A 20,321-nucleotide genomic window follows, 5' to 3' on the forward strand; every position below is an offset into this window, starting at 1 on the left:
ATATATATATATATATATATATAAGTAGTCCATACAACTTGTGTGCTGTATTCTAAGTGTTATGCAGTCACATGGATATCAATGTGTGACAAGTTTCTCTTATGCAGGAACAAAGCACACAAAAAGACTTTCATTATATTTCTATGCTGATTTATATCAGCTTGACTTCAGGCTTCAGCTTGAATCCTTCAGCCTTCATTCTCACTATATTCTCACACACACACACACACAAACACAAACCACATTACTAAGAATTGCCCAAACTTTCGGTCCATACTGGCTTCAAGGGCCAAACTACAAGAGTGAGAAGAGTTGTGGGAGATACAACTCCAGTCCAACCTGAACTTACAGTGCTTAAATTTATTTTTCTTTACCCACAACACCAAAATGGGCCTGCAGGAACTTTGAGAACACATTAGATGATCAAATAAGCAAATTAGGCTACTTCAAGTACTCTGAGCTAATATACATAATTCTGAAAAGGCCTGTTTGCCAAGGGCATGATTGGAGAAAGAAGTCTTTTGAAACCATGTACATGGTTTAGGAGACCAGTTGGGACGTAGTATGTTTGTTAGAATAATTTCCATCTTCTTCTCTCTTTCTCTCCCACAGCAATCGTGTTGCTCACTAACCTTGAGCCCAACACTACCTATGAGGTGAGAGTAGCCGCGGTGAACGGAAAAGGTCAAGGGGAGTTCAGCCGCACAGAGAGCTTTCAAACTCTGCCCATACGTGAGTGCCCTCTGCTTTGACACTTAAATGCTGAATATTTGTACAAACAACCTTCAGTCGTTACGTTATTGCAGTAGTATGTTGCTGCTGACCATTGAGTTCAATTATAACCAGTTATGTATATGAATGTGGACCATTCACACATTATTGTGTCTTTTTTTTCGATATTCAGGAGAGCCGAGTCCCCCTTCAGTTCAGGGTCAGCGAGGGGTGGGGAAGGCATACCGACTGGGGCTGGTCAAGCAGGATGATGGAGGAATGCCCATCCTGGAATATATTGTCAAATACAAAACAGTAAGTGAGCTGCTCTTGAAGCCTCTATTAATCAGTGCAGTCTCGCAAGGGAAACCTTGCTTTAGTGCTGTATAAATGTTTATGCACAAAAACGCCTCTCTTCTGATGCTGTTTTTACCTTGTTTTAGAGGATTCATCAAACCTTGATAGCATTTACATACACTACCATTCAAAAGGCTGAGTAAGAGAAGAAATTAATAAGAAATTAATACTTTTATTCAGCACTGAATTTCGTATGGTCAGAATTACAGTTTTATGCCAGTAATCTAATAGATATTAGTCCTTTAAAAAATGGTATTTAAGTGTTAAGAATGCTAGCTTTTGTGATCATATCAAATCAGGTGATGCTAGTGAAATTCTGAACAAAAACAAGTTATTGTTTACCTTTAATTAAAATGAGAAGGGATATTTATTAATTAAACAGCACTCTATGCTTAATGTAATTTGTAATTAAATTTTTTTTAACACTTTAGTATATGGACCAATTCTCACTATCAGCTAGTTGCTTATTAGCATGCCTATTATTAACATATTGGTTGTTTATTAGTACTTATAAATCATTCTACATGACCATATTCTACATCCCCAATCCTGCCCAAACTTAACAACTACCTTACTAACTATTAATAAGCAGCATATTAGGAGTTTGAGGCAAAAGTCATAGTAATGGTTTGTTAATAGCGAGAATTGAACCTTCAAATAAAGTGTGACCAATTTTTTAAAGGCAAATGCCACCGCAATTGGAAAATGAACCAGCTGTCAAATTGATCCCAACATAACCAAGGCATTACAGTATGCTCTAATACTAAACGTACCCAGCGTGACTTTTTTTGTGGTGCATGGATTAACTAAGTTTGTTGTGACAATGTGATTACTGAACAATTATCCCTTTACAACCACATTGATTTATTCATTTAGCTTATGTCATCTATGGGCTATCCACACTTTTTCATCATGACTTTGACTTGTTGGGGCATTGTTTAGCTGTTTAGCAGAACGGCATTTTACAAATTGTAATGTATTTGGTCTTTAACTAGCTGGAGAAAAGCAGCACTAAACGGGATCATGTGTTTTTTTTGTTTGTAAGTGTAAAGTGTGAGACTTTGCTGGAATGCAGAGGATGTTATTCCAGTAAACACGTAGAGACAAGTGGGCGATTGTTTCATTAATAATGAGCAATGAAAACACATCTTTTTGTTTGAGCCCATGCCCTTTGTTTAAGCACCAGTACGCACAGCAGCATGGATAAAAACATGCTTCAGAAATTATTGCACAAAGGTATTCTGCTGTTTTGGGGGCTTTTGAATGAACAGTTGTGCATCAAGTATAACAACATTGAAGTGTTCTATGGAAGTGCTGTGTGGGAAAGAGAGAGGTATGTTTATGTGGGGGAATCAAGTTTTGCATACATCTGACAAACCTCCCTCTTGGGACAATCAGTGATATCCTAAATTGTGAAATAAAGCAAATAATGGCTCTCATTTACTAATAATTGTGTGGATTATTTCATATTTGTACACACAGAAGAACTCATAAAAAATGTCCACCTAATTCACGGCATGTGCGTACGCGCATAAATTTGTTCTTAACCTCGTTCTAATGTTAATGAATTTGGATTATTAAATTAAATAAACAACCGCATGTCCAATTTTAGTCATTTGCATAAAACATGCCCAAACCATCTCCATATAAAGGCTTTCTAATGTTAATGAATTTGTATTATTAAATTAACAACCGCATGTCCAATTTTAGTCATTTGCATAAAACATGCCCAAACCATCTCCATTTAAAGGCTTTCTGCACAACTTTTCCTTTACAGCCTTTCATCACTCTCAAACATATAATGATCTCAGTAACACTTTACAATAAGGTTCCATTAGTTAATGTTAGTTAATGTATTAACTAACATGACCAAACAATGAACAAAACATTTATTACAGTATTTATTCATCTTTGTTAATGTTAGTTCATGAAAATAGTCGTTCATTGTTAGCTCATATTAATTCACAGTGCATTAACTAATGTTAACAAGCACAACTTTTGATTTTAATAATGCATTAGTAAATGTTGAAAACATTAACGTTAACTAAGATTAATAAATGCTGTAGAAGTATAGTTCATTCTTAGTTCATGTTAACTAATGAAGCTTATTGTAAAGTGTTAACGTGATCTCTAAAGACACTGTACTCTTGTCTTTGATCCGCTGCCAAGTGTGTCAGTCTCAAAACCAGTTCAAACACGAATACTTTTAATATAGGCCCAGATTACATTAGCCAGCTGTACATACGCGTATATGATTCACTGCATATGTTGAAATATGTTTAAGATGAAATATAAATGTAATCTTAACTATATAAAAAATAATTATATCATGTTAATATGAAATATTGATTTTATCTTAACTCTCAATTATATATAATATCTAAAATTCTAATAATGTTAAGAATAAATATAATTTTTATCTTAATACAATTGTGGGTTTCGTGTATGTGTGCTTTCAGTTGTTCCTAAATTTTTTTAATACATTTTAGTACACAAGTTTTTGGTGATTTTTCACACGCAAATTTGTGCGTTCGCATGCATAGTGAATGAGACCCATTATCATTTTTATTCTAAATATGCAAAACAAATGCAGTCTGTTTCCTTTCACTTCTTAAAGGATAAATAAGAAAAAGGGTCTCACTCATTAATCATTTAAAAAAAAAATTATGCTGATTTTAAAATATTTATTTTACGTTTTTTTTATTTTATGTCATTATTATTGTTTATTATTTTAAATTTAATACCTACAGTTACTCTTACTTAATTCAAAAAAACAAAAATGTCCATTGATGTGCATTGTACCTCAATCTCAGTTAAGTTCTATAAGCTATAATGTGCAAATGGCTGTACAGGAAATGTTGTGTTAGGATGAGGGTAAAAACAAATTATACTTAATGTTTGTATCCAAAAATATATGACAAACATCTGTGTGCAATTAAGAACATTATTATTATTACTCTGGTAATATTATTGTCTGGTTGGGTGGTCACATAGAGCCTAGTTGCGTTTTTTATTCCTTGTGCATCATCGCCACTGTTTCACAATGAAAAAATTTGTTTACAGGTCGTGAGGTTATCCAGTGTTGCCACACTAGCATGTTTACACATTCACCACAGCTTTCTCTCTCTCTCTCTCTCTCACACACAATCCTTCTGTTTGTTTTTCCCCTTATGGGCCTCAGCGTTTCCTCATTTGCTTCATCTCTGTCTGTCTCACTGTGTTTGGTGATGCCTTGCTTCCTCCTCAACCTTAATAGGGTCCGCTGGCATCTTTTCCTTCTCTTTTATTTGTACTCTTCCCTTTTTTTATTTTTTTATCTCTCTCTTATTTGCTCGGTCTCTGATCGCCTGTGCATGTGGAGGTGAGAACAGGGGAAATGGAGATGTCACAGCCTGGGGAGACAGCTCGCCTAAGGACTGTCAACATGTGAAAGCCACATTCAACCATTTAGCCTTTAAAGAGCTGAGGCGTTTTGAAAATGTCAAAATATGAAAGCAATGAGTCTTTGAAGGCAGCTTGTGTGGGCTTAGTTTTAATTTTTTAGCCGGCAGAACAGCCGGTACACACACATTATATTATATTACGCACATACTCGTGCTTAGATGCTCTGCAGGCAGGGACACAAAGAGAATAATGGATGCATTGGAGTGTTTCTGCTGTTTAAGTGTGTGGAAAAGTTTGAGGATTAGAGAAAAGCTCTTTTTTTTTTTTTTTTTTTACGGTTCTTTTAAGGACAAAGGAGGAGATGGCCTTTCAGGCCACTTTCATCTGCAAATCTTGCATCCATCCTGCTCTTTTCTCAACCAAAACAGAATCAATACTTGCTTTTTTCTCAACCAAAACAGAATAGAATGTAGCCACTATTCAAACACCTGTACGTTCACAATCAATAACAAGTTGTCTGATATGTTCCCTAAAGCAAATGTTACTCATATGCTTGTGCAAATTTTATGAAACACTTGCGGTTTTGTGCAGGATAAAGAAGAGCAGTGGATGACAAAACTGGTTCCAGGTGTGAATGATTTTGTGCTGCTGCAACCGCTCCAGTGGAATACGCAGTATGAGGTGGAAATCACCGCACGCAACGTCAAAGGCCTGTCTGAACCCACCTTTGTGAAGTTCTCCATGCCTCAGAAACCTGACATCACAGGTACACGCACGTCCACAAAACACGCAAAGTACTCTGTCTCTTTTCCATATGACAAATTGAGTCTGATTGCCTACAGTGCTTCATCACCCACTCACAATATCTATAGCTGAAATTTTATGTCTCCTATTATAATTACATGCCCTACTACAGTTCAGCACACTTGCCAGCCACCCACACTTGATAGAGCTCGTGTTTCCCACATTCACAATCAAACGTGCAGGGTAACCCACTGTAACTGTTTCTCTGTCCTGATCAGGAGCGATTTGTCAGAGGAAGCACCATCTCACTTAGGAAAAAAAGGATGAGAAAGAAATTGTCACTACAAAAATAATTACTTATACGCTCATGCATCAAACTGTCTAGCAGTTAGTGCTTCCATTTCACTATGATTGGCTGATTGACCATCTGCAGTTTGCAGTTGTGGTCTCTTTTGAAGTCATGCTTTTATGAGAAGGCTTTTAATATTTGGATTACTAGGTCCCAGTGGTTACAGTTGAATCAGAAACTTTCAAGAATCAATCAGAAGCTCTATGTAGCCAATGGGTATCTTTGAATGGTGCAAGGATGAAGGGTAAGTTGCTGGAGGTATAGTAAAGTTGATAGCTGAGGAAGGTGATCCGCCAGCCAAACGAAACAGACAGAAGAGGTTGACGGAAGTGATTTGAGTTCCACTAACAGTAATACAATACTACTTTTTTCAAATGAGAATATAAAGGTAAAAAAATGTAAAGAAGTCTGTCAATTGCTTGTCAAATCTCAATGCCTCTGTACCTTTGTGGGCAGGATCTCAGGAAGTAGATAATGTTTCAGCTAAAAACATGAACTTTCCTTTGTTGTACACATAAAATAATGCTCAAATTATAGCCACGTCATGTACTGTAAACAGAAGAGCACAAGTGTTTCCACCTGATAGGAGAACTGATTGGGAAATACATAGAAAAGACCATTTCAAGGGTGCTTTCTCACTGGTCTAGGATTCATATTGTAATTGTGGTTTAATGGTAATGATGATTTATGTATGTTATGCCAATGTGCTTGAAAAACTTGTCATTAAAGTTTTATTTTACAATAAGTTGTGGACTTTTTTGTGACGTTTTATTTTTTAACTTCCTGCCAGTGTTGATCCTGAGATTTTTTTTTTTTTTTTCATTTATTTGATAGATGTTTGGAATAGAGGATAAATGTGTAATGGTGTCGATGTCAGCATTTTTCTTTGAGTGTGTAGGTCCCAGGTTCATATCTGCTCTAATAACAATGTTTGTTTTAATGAACCAAGCAAAATTGCAGCTATACATACATGAGTGGATTTATTTTAGGGGATGCAACTGATGAACACAAAAGTGTGGCTGCAAGCTATTTCATAAAGTGGTGGGGACAATGTCCTCACATTGCCATATTCTGTATGACTGCTAGAAAAGGAGACAGACGGATAGATAGATGGATGGATGGATGGATGGATGGACGGACGGACATTTAGTATATGATAAACAAAATGTGTCTTGCAATCTGCTGCGTGGACAAAAGGCCTGTCCTGAAAAATGCCATGATATTGACAGATGGTATTTAAATTTTGTCTGGTCTTGTCCAATTATATATGAAATATTCCTAGAGGCAGTGTCAGTGCATGCATAGATATACATCTCTCTCTGTGTGTGTGTGTGTGTGTTTCTGTTTGTGTGTTGACAGCACTGCTTCTCAACAGCTTGGATTTACCTTGTTAATTCGATGTCATTTGTATATTCTCTCCCAACTCCTCCTCATCCTTTCCTTTTTCTCTCCCTCTCCGCCTGCACCCCTTCATCCCCACTGGCCCACGCTCTTATTTATAATTCTATTGTGCTTCATCTCGTTGTTTCACTCTAAACAATCCTGCTCTCCAATTCCCACCTAATGAATTATGCAACGCATTCTGGGCCACATCGCAAATCGCTGGGCTTTTTGTTTTACAATGAACTGCCACTAAACTTCCCTTTCTCTGTGCCTCTAATCGCCCTGCGATCTTTTCAATCAAACAAACCTTTACAACGGACACTGGTTTGGACTGCTCACTTGCTCTTCGCACATATGTCAATGTTATTGTCGCATTCACCCCTGTTTATTTCCTGACCTGCACCAAAATAATCTGTTTATCTCATTTTTACTCTTGTAATCATCTTTTCTATTAACCCACCGCTATTGTGTTGTGACTAAACCACTTTTCATTATCTCGCGTGACCTTCTGTGTGCGTAACCATCCTGCGTCCTGTGCTGGCTCCACACACCTGTATGTCTTTTCCTCTTCCTTCCCGTTCCCTCTCCCCTCCATCTCATTGCAGATCAGTGTTGCGAGACCCCTCCAACCGGACGTGGACACCCTCCCGTGCAGCCCATCCGTACGGTGAACGTCTTCGGAGCTTCTCTGTCATTGTTGCTGTGCTTGTGTCTGTGTTGACATTGCTCCATCTTCACCTTGCCTGGAATGAGCCCAAAAGACTAAGACTTTTTTTTTTTTGCCCCTACCAATGGCTCGCCGTGCCGGTTCATTGCCTGTTCTGGTGGTGTTGTTATCCATGCTTGTGAGCCGATTTCTCCTGTTTCACTATCCTGGCTGCCCTCCGTGCCAAAACTGGCCTTTTTGTCCATAAAGGTCTTGCACATTATTGTCAACAAAGGAAGAGGAAAAACTGAGTGGCTAATTTGTTCTCTACCTGTAACAGTAGTGATCCGACCCTGAGTTTTATGTTTAATGAGTTCCTTTTTGCTGGTGTTTACAAAGAACAGTATAAACCACCAGCGTGAGGGCTTTTCCATCTTCTGTGCATCCACAGGCTCTTTTATTTTGGTTTATTATGACTATGGGAAATGTCAGCAGTTGCATCGCTTGAGAGAATGCATTTAATGATGTTGCTGATACTCGCACACAGAGATAAACAACGCAGCACTCATTAAATGGAGTCAAGTAGGATTTCAAATTGATATGACTTTTAAACACTGGTATCATAAATCAAACAGGCCGACTTTCTGTTTCCCGTAATATGAGAAACATAAAACAAGGTTTCTCTCTCCCAGTGAGTCAAATATAATGTACATTCATTTTGATTCTCTGGGTACACCTTTGGCAGAGATTTTGCCATGCTACTTTATTTTATTTTCTCAGTATCGATGAGGAAGAACTTGAGTAACTGAAATTGTGTGCAGTCTGTGAATACAAAAATTTGTGTTGAATGTTGCTGCCATGAAGAAGTAGTATGTGAATTCGGTGAATTAAGCTAACAGTCATTGTTATATGTAATTGTACGGGACTAAATTCAGCTGAGGCCGACACTATGGTTCAAGAGTTTTAGGCCTTTAAGGCATTTAATAAAGGCTGCATTTATTTGATCAAAAATACAATTAAAAAAGCAATATTGTGAAATATTATTACAATTTTTTTTTTAAATGTATTCTATATATATTTTAAAATGTAATTTATTCCTGTGGTGGCAAAGCTGAAATTTCAGCAGCCATTACTCCTTCAGAAAGGATTCTAATATTTTTGTGAAGATTCTTTGATGAATAGAATGGGGTTTTTTTATGCATTCATTTGAAATAAAACATTTTTGTAACAATGTAAAAGTTCACTTTAGCTGAATAAAAGTATTTATTTAAAAAAAATCATACTGACCTTAAACCTTTGAATGGTAGTATATGTTAACCTGGTAAAAATAGTGAGAATGGACATGCTTCACTTTTCTTGACTTTCTGGATGCAGTATTGCGATCTTGATTTGATGAAGTGGTGTGTTGTAGTCTGTTATGTGAAGCTTATTTATTTTCTGTTATCAGAAGAGTACATTTTAAGATCCATTAAATGTGAAGTGCATAGCTATAGATTGTGCTTTTATGATGCAGCATGTTTGAAGAATCCATTCAAATTCATGTCAAAAGCAGCATAGAAATCTGTCGGAATTTCTCAAATAAACTAGCTTTCTCTGATGCAATAACTACAGCCTCTTAATTCAGATTCCTAACAATCATGTCTTATCCTTGTACCAGTGAACCAGTTAGTGTAGAACATATAAAGCCGTTTGAGTTCATAGTTTGGTTTATTACAGGTAGTCAAATGCAAAAGCATTGAATTATCTGAATCCTTATCCTGCACATTATAGCTTGAAATATTGACTACTAAAGCAATCAAGGAAAGATAAACATATTGAATAAGTCTTTGTCAATGCTGAAGGGCTATTTAGCAGAATTACTAATGACAAGGTTCCTTAGTTTTAACTGAAGCAATGAAAACAGGAATTAGTGACTGATCTTAAGTGTAAGATGTCTGACTCTGATCCTCATCATCTCTGTCAGCTGTTTATTATTATTATTATTATTATTATTTTCCTTTTGGAAAAAAGGTATTGAGCTTCTAGGGAGAAAAAAGTAACAAACATTCCTTGGTGTAATGTGTTTAGTTGCAGTCGATCAATAAGTTTTGAAGTTCACACCACAGAATCACAATTAGGATTTCATGATATTTTTCGGTTGGACATTGTACATTTTTATCATTGTAAATTGTAAAAAATGTGAGAGGTTTTGATACCCTCATGGCATACCTGACCTAATTAAGACAATCTCAAATCAATGGAAGTCAAGTCAATAAAGACTATTAATCTTGATCATCTCTATGTGCTGCCCTCTCTATTCTCTCATTACACAGCAATAGATTATTGCATTTCATTTATGGGCATGTCAAAAACCTCTATATTGTTCTCGTTAAAAGAAAAGGTCTGAAACCAAGTCCATTAAAGCCCTTATTTCCTAACATGGCTTAACTTCCTATAAGATTAGAATGGCTCTTTGTTGATGGTTCCAGCTGGAAAAGATTACGGCAAATGAAAATGGACCTGTTGTTTTACTGCTGTCCATAACAGCTGATCACACTGGCCATAAATAAGCTTTTTTTTGTGTGTGGCTTCAAGAAGAGAAATAAGCGAAGTCCATCCAGCTTGCCAGAGTTCAGCCATTTATTCTAAAGTCAGGTGTATGAAGTCAGAAGGTATCAGACATTTCCTTAAATAACACAAGCAACAGTGTGTCTCTAATATAGGGAAAGGAAAAACATTGCAGAGATTTAAAAAAGTTTTTTTTTTTAATGTCTTCATTAAAAAGAATCGTGTGTTTTGCAGAAGATACACAGTCATACAAGTTTGGAACTGCTTGGGAGTGAGAACGTGATGTCAGAATTTTCATTTTTGGGTGAACCTCCCCTTTTAAATGGCAGCTATTTATGATATTAATAATGTAAGTAAATGTGATTGTGCTGTCTGAGAACTGAGCTTATTGTATCAGAATTGTTATGTTAAAAGAAAATTAAAGAAAGATGTTTATTGAAACATACAGAACAACAGTCAAGAGCAAAATTATTTCAGATCCTCCATTTGAATGTGAAATTCATTTGGAATTATGTTGCGTTCGTATGTAACCAACTAATGAAATGGTTACTATAATGTTAATTTTTATAGATGCACTACAAGTGTCATAGAGAATTCTATTAAAACTATGGAAAAGTGACGTCTAATTGGTGCCACTTGATACCCATTTCATTCGTTCTGACCCATCAGTCCAACCTCATGCTGCGCAAAGACATCTTTGCCACTGAAAATGGCTATCCTGACGGCAGTCGGTCTATTAATCGTTTAACGGCTGGAGGGTCCCTTCTGCTCGTCAAGCATAGCGTCTTAATGAGCATCAGAGTCTTTAAACCATCATTATGGAGTCATGCTTGACTTGTGTCCTCTGTGTAGGTAGTGCAGAGGTTGCTGGGCCAGCATAGGGTGAGGAGAGGAGGAGGGGGAGTCTTAAAACTCCAGACCTTTTCCATAATGGCCAAAGCTTTAAATTACCTCAGGACTCCAGAAGGAAGCCTTTCAGCCTGGAGATAAGAAAACTGTCCCATTTTATGGACTGCTCTTTGGGTTTTATGGGTTGATTAGGAAAAAGGACCAAACTGTCACTGGTCAGCTCAATGTTTTCACTTAACACAACCCAGAAAGCTATAAAAGTGTCGTTTTAGGTGGGCTAGGTGCACTTTGGCCGTTTAGTAGCTTGGTAACAAAAAAAACTGATGTTTTTTCATGGCATATCAAATATATTTGACGTATTGTACAAATATATCTAGAGGCACTGCAGTGTGATATATATGCAGTATGTATACTATATACAGTATATATATATATATATATATGGATATGTATGTATGTATGTGTATGTATGCAGGCCATTTCAGTTTGATTACACTTGAGAAAATGTAATATAATCAGACTATAAGGGTAATGACTGCACTTTGAGAAAGAGGCATTACTTGTTCTTGTCATAGCACATCAGATGCATTTGCCAGAACATTTACTGGGATATTCATGATGTAAGGGTGTAATTTCCATGGTATTTTACTATAATCTGAAACCCCCTCATAACAGATTTACTCTGGTTTGACTGAAGCCTATTTTTAAAACCCCTGCCTGTCTCCAGCTTACAGCATTTATTGGTGTTGTAAGTGCAGAGGTAAGTGTTTGAATGATTAAATGGTGCAGCTCAAAGGCTGAGGGATATACAGTATTTCAACCTTGAAGAGAGTACATTAATGGGATCTCAAACTCTCCTGTTGCCTGTAATTCACGCTGAAAGTTTTTCCATGTAAAACTGTTCCAAACTAGAAAACCATGGATCTGTTTAAGCCCTACTTAGTCATGTATCAGCGTGACACAGCCATTAAGCCCCACACATGATTACAAGCTTCATTACCCTGTCAATCATCTGCTGGGATCCCCCTCACAGACCTCCCTTCAGTCCAGACACAATCAATCGAGCTTGAGTTATTGCTTCTCGATGCTGAGTCTCAATCACCATTCGTACTTAATTAATTGAGTGCGTTGAACTCAGATGCGGATGGATCACGCCCATTTGTGGCACTTCAGGATAAGTGATATTAACGAGATCCTAAATTGCGCTTCTAATGATGTTATAAATCAACAACAAATCAGCTATAGGAGTGGGGGCACATTTCTCAGGGCGAGCACGGCACAAGATGGTGAAAAACAGATGTGTTGGCTGATAAGTCACAGTGGAGGTGGTCATGTGCTCCATGCATCCAAAGTAAGACCATACTAGGGTCAATAAATCTGAGGTCTTAGATCTGAGGCCACTCATACATGTATAAACCGATATGCTGTTGCATCATGGTCACATTTGTAAATGGTTAGTAGATCATGATGGTCAAATGATATTCCTAATCTGAAGTTTAGAGGTCGTAATCATAGGTTTAAATAAGGACAATTAAAAACATTACAGCATGTTCATTTGGTAATGGTTTGTTGTTGATGTTGTTAAATTTAAATAAATGTCTTCACAAATTAACCGTAAATATATTCCTGGTTGAGGTGTTATTGAAGTATTAACAATATACTGTCATAGGTTTTCTGAATATTTTAAATTATTTATTTATTTATTTATTTATTTATTTTATATCTGTTTACACTTTAATTTTAAAGTTAAAGTTTTAGTTTAAAGTTGTTTTAGTTGATTTTTGTTGGCATTTTTATTTGTTTTTGTTTTTTATATATTTCAGTATATTTTTTAATAATTTTAATTTGTTAGTTTTATTTATTTAGTGTTGTTAGTTATAGTGTTGTTTTACACTGTAAGTGGGAACCTGCAATTGATGCCTTAAATAACTATTTCTACCTGATTTAACACATAAAAATAAGTTTTGTTGGTATAAATTAATGTACTTTGGTTGATTCAGTGCTGTCTTTTTTCTTTTTTTTGGGAAAAAATAGGAAAAAGATTATTTAGATGTTACCATTTTCCTCAGTGAAGCACTTCAAGTTAAACTGAACTGAATGAGAAATTTTGATTATGAATTTTTTTTTTTCAATTATTTTAATGTTTATTTCAAGAAACAATTTTAGTTTTAGTTGACCATAATAACCCTGTGGTGGATGTGATTTTTTAAAATCATTTCGTAAATCCAACACTGAATTCCTCAAAGTTCTCTTCTGTTTATTATGCCTGTCTTTTTTCTCACTCTGATGCCCTGTCACTGTGTCCAGATCAAACTACAGACTTCTGGGATGCTTTTGCTAATGGCAATGCTACTTTCAACAGCATGTGTGATTGATGTGTTTAGAGCAGCAGCATTGCCCAGAATGTTCCTTCAAAATGGATGTTTTCTTCTGAATAGCTTCTCAGACTGCCTCATTTCCTCATGCAAAGTCTTGACAATTTCAGTTTAAAAATGTCACCAAAGTTGCATCACCTTAAAGTTCTTGATGCAAATTTAAACTACATGAGCTAGCTACATTTAGTGCATTGTTGGTAGAAAATTGTTATATTATGTTTTATGAATGCTTTAATTGATTAATTTACATACTTTCCTAGTTTGAGCCATTTCAGTTATTTGATTTGTTTTTTTTTCTGAATTGTAAAAATAACCATGATTTTTGACAAAATACTACTGATTCATTATACCTTTCAGTTTGCCCTAAATAAGTGTACAGTGTTGCGTTTTTGAGGCGCATCATTGATGGTTATATGTGCATCTTGTCTCAGCAGATTCGCTGTTCAGCGGCTTAGGCCTGGGTGCAGTGGTTGGGCTGGGCTTAGCTGGCCTGCTGCTGCTGCTCGTGCTAGTGGACATCAGCTGCTTCTTCCTGCGCCAGTGCGGCCTGCTCATGTGCATCACCCGCAAGCTCTGCAGCAAAAAGACAGCCACAAGCGGCAAGAGCAAAGAGCTAGAGGAGGGCAAAGCTGCCTACCTGTGAGTATCCCTTCTGCATCAGTTATGCATTTATTTAGCATACGCTTTTATCCAAAGAGCTTGAAAAATAAAAGTTCCGTAAGCACAATACTTTTTCAAGCAACAAGATAAGTCCTATGTTACTTACTCAATTGTCATCTATTTTAATTAAGTTAATTCATTTAATGACAAATTCAGTTTAATATTTCATTTAATGCATTAAAATCTTCAAAACACTAAATTGAGTGATGCCTCAGAGCAGTTGTGGATAAGCTTTGCCTTAAAAAATTACAAAAATGTAATGTTCAATTACATGATGCACTGTTTCCTGGCTTTAATTCCCATGTAAATATAAGTATTGAAATTCAGTATTTATTTATTTATTTTAAAGCTGCATTTTCATTCAACACTGGGAAAAAAAATTAGGTGTAGAAATAATTTTCATTCAAAAATTGCTAGTAAATTTCACAAACAATTACAAGGAAACATCAAGTGACACCTTGAATTAAATGTAACATTTTGAAGTAGAAAAAATGAAATAGTATTTTCTTGTAAACCGTTCTCAAATGAGAGCCTCAGTCAGATATCGGTTAGAAAAAATAACGTGTTACTTTTCACAGAAAGTAATAATGTAACATCATTAGTTTTTATGAGTACCACATTGTAATGCATTACTTTAGTAATGTTAAAGTAACATTACCTTACACTGAAAGTAACGTCACCTTACACTGGCAATAACAATTTGTCATCAGTTGACAGCAAAACATCAGGCAATACAAAGTCCTCAAGTTTGTGGGAAAGAGGTAGGTGTGACAGAGCAACAGTTGTACAGTAGCAGTTAGTCAGTATTTATTTATGGAACATGTGCGTCAAAGAAGTATAGTGTACAGTCTTATCAGTTTGTTGATTATGAATCACTCATTGGCTTGTGCAATCTGTGGTTTATTGCTTGATGAGTATAGTATGTGTTTTGGCCCTGGTCAGTGTCTTCACGGTTCCTGACATATTTCCTCTGTAGACTTTGTCCTGAAGGTTTGCAGGATGGCTGACCTATAGTTACGCAGTGCCAGTCTGGGTCATTCCCAGCTGGAAAAACTCCTGTCAGGTTTACTTGGCCAGAAGTTCAAAGAGATTAAGGGCTGTGATTGTCTTCAGCTCCGATAACAAGCAGCACGGCTTTGATGTTCTAGCACAGTGTTTGTCAACCCTGGTCCTGGGCGCCCCCCCAACACTGCTCATTTTGTATGTCTCCCTTATGCCGAGTTCACACTGCATGATTTTAGCCCGATTTTTCACTCGCCGACAGGTTTTGCGAAATCACCGACAAATGCCCGAAGTCGGAGGCAAATCGGTGCTCGTTCACACGAGTGACAATCACGCAGTGTGAATTATCAAAGACGCGATCTGAGGGAATCGCCGACACGTCGCGCATGCGGGTTCTCGCGTTATTTCCTTATCACTTCTCGCGTGTGTTTTGTTGTGAAACGTAGTTTGCGGACCAGACAGAGCTGTCGGCGATTCTTCCTATTGTGAAGTCATGCCGTGTGAAACCCCCTGTCGCCGATCCATCGTGCAATGTGAACACAGCAGCAACTGAATGCTACCCCAGATAGTCACGCAGTGTGAAAACAACGGCGATCCGACGAGTTTGAAAATCGTGCAGTGTGAACTCGGCATTATCTGACACACCCATTTCAGGTCCTGGAGTTTCTTCTAATGAGCTAATGAGTTGAATCAGGTGTGTTTGATTAGGGAGACACACAAAATGTGCAGTGTTGGGGGGCGCACAGGACCAGGGTTGAGAAACACTGTTGTAGCACATAGACTATGGCGTACATCTGATATGCGCTCTATACTTTCCCAAATGCCCCAGCCTAGACTTTAATAATGTTATTAGAGTGATGATGATCCCAGTGAACAGAGGCTGGTTCCTTTCCAGTGTCATCCCATGTGATGAAGAGCCACACAGGGGTCTTTTAGATCATGCACAGATGTGACTGAGCATCACACCGCTTGCTATGTGGCCCAAGAGGATCACACAAGAAACAAACATACATTTGTAAACCTAGGGTGACACTGAAGTCAACTTAACATTTACTTTTTATTTCCATAATGTGATTTTTTTTTCTTGAAAGAAATAAATACTTTTATTCATATTATCAATATTTCAGAATATTGCTGTTTTACTGTAATTTTTGATCAAATAAATGTAATCTTGGTGAACATAGTAGACTATTTTCAAAAAAATTCTAAATATGTTTGTGTAGTTCAGTGCTTGGTATAAACCTGACCCCAAGCCACCTTTTAAAGCATGTCAACAGTACTAAAAGTTCATAAAACCAACCAAACAAACCAACTTGTGGTGACAAATGGACTCTGGTCTGCAAAAAGGACCCCAAGTCTCAATTTTAGCCTCAGGGGACCCACAGTATCCAGTTGTTAATTGAAATGTGTTTTTGTCGACCCTGTCAAACTGACCAATGTGCACGTGCCATTTCTTCACTTTTTTTCCCACAGGAAATTGCCACTAAAAGAGGAAAACGGCAAGGAGACGCTGAAACCAGACACAATCGAGATCAAAGTTCACGGTGACAACAGCCTACACATGACACAGGAGGACAGTAAAGCGTAATGGAGGCCCTGCTATCCTCTAAAAGAACATACAAAGTGAGCCACCCGGAGACCAATAGCAAGCAAACTAATGAGAACACAAGCAAGAACACGCCAACCAATTGTAAGATCCTTTGTTAGAGACTCGTCGCCGGGGTATCAGAAGAGGCTATGCGATAACTGCTTTGTGAAACATTTTTCGGAGGTTGCCACTCAACAGACGGGCTCCTGTTTATTTGTGCTTGTTCACGCTTGTTTTGGGCTTTTTGTTTTTCTGTTTTTTTTCAAGGCTTTGCTGTTGCTTTGAGTCTGATTCTTTGTTATTTGAAGACGTTGGGTTTACACCGTAAGCTTCATGTTTTCTCTTGCTCTCTCTCATTCCCATTTTCTTTGGGATCCGGCTGTTGCACTTTTCCAGTGTGGTTGCGCAAACATCGCTTTTTAATGCGTCATATCACTCAACATTATACAGTACGCGTGGAAATCCCCCACCTCTTTTTGCGGTCTGTGATGTAGTTTGGATTAACTGTTTGGGTAACGTGTTTATTTTTTTGCCTTTTTGCCTCTATATGTCTCGCCCAAATGCAAAGAAATTACTGAATGCTCAGTAGCAAAGCGAGGATCGACCACATTTGACCTCAAGCTACATGGTACATGGGTGGTCCCGGTATTGAGCGCTGACACATGCCCAAATCTTTGGCTTGAACGATGAATTTCTCATAGATTACAAGTGCATTTGTGGATGAAAATATGTCCTTGATTTCAATGCTATTGTTTCATCAGAATCAGAGGTGCAAAGTATGTGTCATGCTTTCATATCAGGATGTTTCAAAAACAAAAAAAGAGTGCATTTCCTTTAGAAACGTGTGAAAGTTTGTAAGTGAGTGCATCTGAGCATGGACGTGTTGTCTTCGGGGTGTTTGGATGTGTGTACTAGCGAGCATGGAGTGTAGAAAGAGAGAGTGACGTAAAGAAAGTAGAGGTTGCCAAGTCTTACGTGAATATAAGGAAAACATAAATACCTATTCAAGTACACCAATGTAAATATAGTTGTTATTTCTTTGGAGCGCTTCACAAATGGAAAAAATATGACTCATTCTGTCTTAGTGTGACACATAACTGATTATGAATTATGTTGATCAAATTTGGCTATCTTTCAAAAAAGATAGTCTGTCCAACTGACTGAAAGTTATCTAGAGCTAAAGAAGTGCAGATGCCCAGGAAGATGGGTTCAGATGCATCTCAAAGGTATAGCTATAAAATTAGCTGTTTTGGTGTTGCAATATTAAGGATGGGAATGGCATACTGTTTAGAGGCATGCTCATTTTACCAGTCAGAGTTTGAGTATTAATTCCTGAGAACCATTATCATGTTCAACATGTTCACTTTGGTTTGGGCCAACAAATTTTTCTAAAAAAATAAAAACAAAACAAAAAAAACTACATTATTTCAGCATTGTATTTCACACCTGGCTCTCCACATTCAGCGCAATAGAACATTGTAGAATGTTGCCCATTTCTTTTCAGCAATCTAAAGGGAGCACTCCATAAGCCCAACTGTACTTGTGGAATTCTTGTAATCCAGTGTAATTTTTCTTCTGTAAATAAAAGTGTCCCAATATAAAAGTTTAATCTATTTGGACTGCTTTTTAAAGCATAGTACGCATTTGTGTTACAGATCACTTTTCATAGTCTATGGTAGTAACAAGAAAAGGCTGTGTTCCAAAACCTAGTGAGCTGTGGGCTTCATTAGTGGCTTATCAGCAAAGATTGGCAGCAGAGGGTGGACATTTTTTACAGGTGATTTACCTGTATTTTGAATTTTGCACTTCATTGCATTGTGTTTTAGAGTTAACAGAAATGTTCATTACAAAAATTAAATGAATAAATTATAAAAATTAATGCATAATGTCCTGGCAAAAAAAAATTACCAGTACTTTTTTTCTTCTTTTTTTTTTAAACAGTGTTTATGGGAGAGCCAATCCCATGGTGCATTGTGACAAGCTCTGTCAAAAAAAATAAATTAAAAAAAAAACTCCGAGGGGAAATGTTAATTGTAACTACTTATAGTAATTCATTCATTATCGAGAATATTGCTAAATAACAGTTACATTTATTCTAAAATAAAAACACACAATATTTGTGTGTACAATGCAGTGCTATTTTAGTACTATTTATGTACTATTATATTTATTTTGAATTAGGCTTTATTTTTATATTTTCAGTTTATGATTTTAGCTGAAGTTTTAGTAAATTTTTTTTTTTTTTTGCTTTTGTTCTTTTTTTTTTAATTCTGCTTTTACATTTATTTTTGTTTTTATTATTTATTTATCTATCTAGTAATTTTAGTACTTCAACTTAAACATATGTATATTATTGGCCAAGGCAACATTTTTGATTTTCATTTTTCAAGTTTTTCATCTAATATTTATATAGTATTTTTTTCCAGCTTTATTTTAATTAACAAATTACCAAATTAGCATGCTTAGCAACATGGAAATCAAGTGTTGAATCTCCCATAAACTGTCTATAACTGTCCTATAAAGTGATGTTTGTATGACGCACTATATGAGTTGCTGTTGTGTAGAGCATCCATAAGTCATTTGTGACTCTCTGTTTCAGTTAGTATATTGCCTTTGTGGGCATTAGACAGCAAGAATGTTTACTAGGGTTTGGAACACATTGAATATGTGGTGTAAGGAATGAATGTAGTTGAGATGCAATGGTCCTTAAAGCTTCCTGTCCTTGTCCTGGATCCGGTGACCTGTGGAAATCAAGAACCAGAATGGCTGACCACATCTGAAAGAAATCATCCACGTTTCCTTCGGGGTTCTCGCTGTGTGCTGCACCTTGAAGTGTAAGTACTGGACAGCGAGTACAGACTCACCCGGGCATTAGTGGCCTTAGCTTTGGCTGTCCACTGAACACACATGGTCTGTAATCAGGGCGAACACTGTAGATAATGGCTGCCCAACTCAGAACAGTTTTGAGGGTGCAGACTGCACTTTCCATAATGATTCATTCAACCCTCTCCAGCTTTCCTAAATGAGTCTGATATGATGAATGAGATTAAACGAAGTTCAGCCCAGAGCATCTTTAAATCCAGCTGACTTTATGCAAGTGCATGTGTGACGTTTTATGGTTAACCTGAGACAGTTTCTTACCTTTTTTTTTTTTTTACTAGTCCCCAGGTTATGCTAGTCAATTCAAAATCTAGTTCAATTCACTACTTGCACAAACACCCCATTGGGAAATCTGGAAAGGTTACAGGTTCCACCGCAGTCAAGAAATATGTTTGGCAAGATGCTACGCACATACAGTTAGCTAAGCGGATAAGAGCTAACATTTTAGCGCCTGAAGATTCAGTCATATTTACTGTTGTTCTGTGAATTTTCATGAGCAGAATCCATCATTTCAGTAGGAATCCATATGATCGGGAATTTCATGTGAGTGGGTGGAGAAGTTGGAGAATTCCCAAGAGGTTCACGTTGACTGAATGTGAACTCTGTGTGAGCTGTGCTTTATGAATCACTATACTTTTGACAACAGACAATGAATGGGCATCAAAGGAGTCATTTGTGTGCGGAAATTTGTTAATGTCATGTGGGGAGTTTTAAAGGCTATTTTTTTGGCAAATGCTCAATTATAGAAAACTGTTGCAGTTTGTATATAGTATTTCCAGGGCTATGAAAAAGTATTTGCACCCAGATTTTCTGTATTCGGAATTTTTTTTTTTTTTTTTTTTTTTT

At 36.8% G+C, this 20,321-nt stretch overlaps 1 protein-coding gene across 1 annotated transcript in view; it reads left to right on the plus strand.

The window, feature by feature from the left end:
* Positions 1-16,829, plus strand: part of LOC107756756 (neural cell adhesion molecule 2-like) — a 201,674-nt gene extending 184,845 nt beyond the window's left edge. The window contains exons 13-17 of the mRNA XM_016573972.1: positions 613-732; positions 905-1,026; positions 5,044-5,218; positions 13,780-13,984; positions 16,481-16,829. Of these exons, the coding sequence (XP_016429458.1) occupies positions 613-732; positions 905-1,026; positions 5,044-5,218; positions 13,780-13,984; positions 16,481-16,595 (737 nt within the window). The 3' untranslated portion in view covers positions 16,596-16,829. The remainder of the gene's footprint in view (positions 1-612; positions 733-904; positions 1,027-5,043; positions 5,219-13,779; positions 13,985-16,480) is intronic.
* Positions 16,830-20,321: the final 3,492 nt, after the last annotated feature.

The sequence above is a fragment of the Sinocyclocheilus rhinocerous genome, unplaced genomic scaffold (genome assembly GCF_001515625.1).
Source record: "Sinocyclocheilus rhinocerous isolate Xijiao unplaced genomic scaffold, SAMN03320098_v1.1 scaffold382, whole genome shotgun sequence".
Classification (NCBI taxonomy): domain Eukaryota; kingdom Metazoa; phylum Chordata; class Actinopteri; order Cypriniformes; family Cyprinidae; genus Sinocyclocheilus; species Sinocyclocheilus rhinocerous.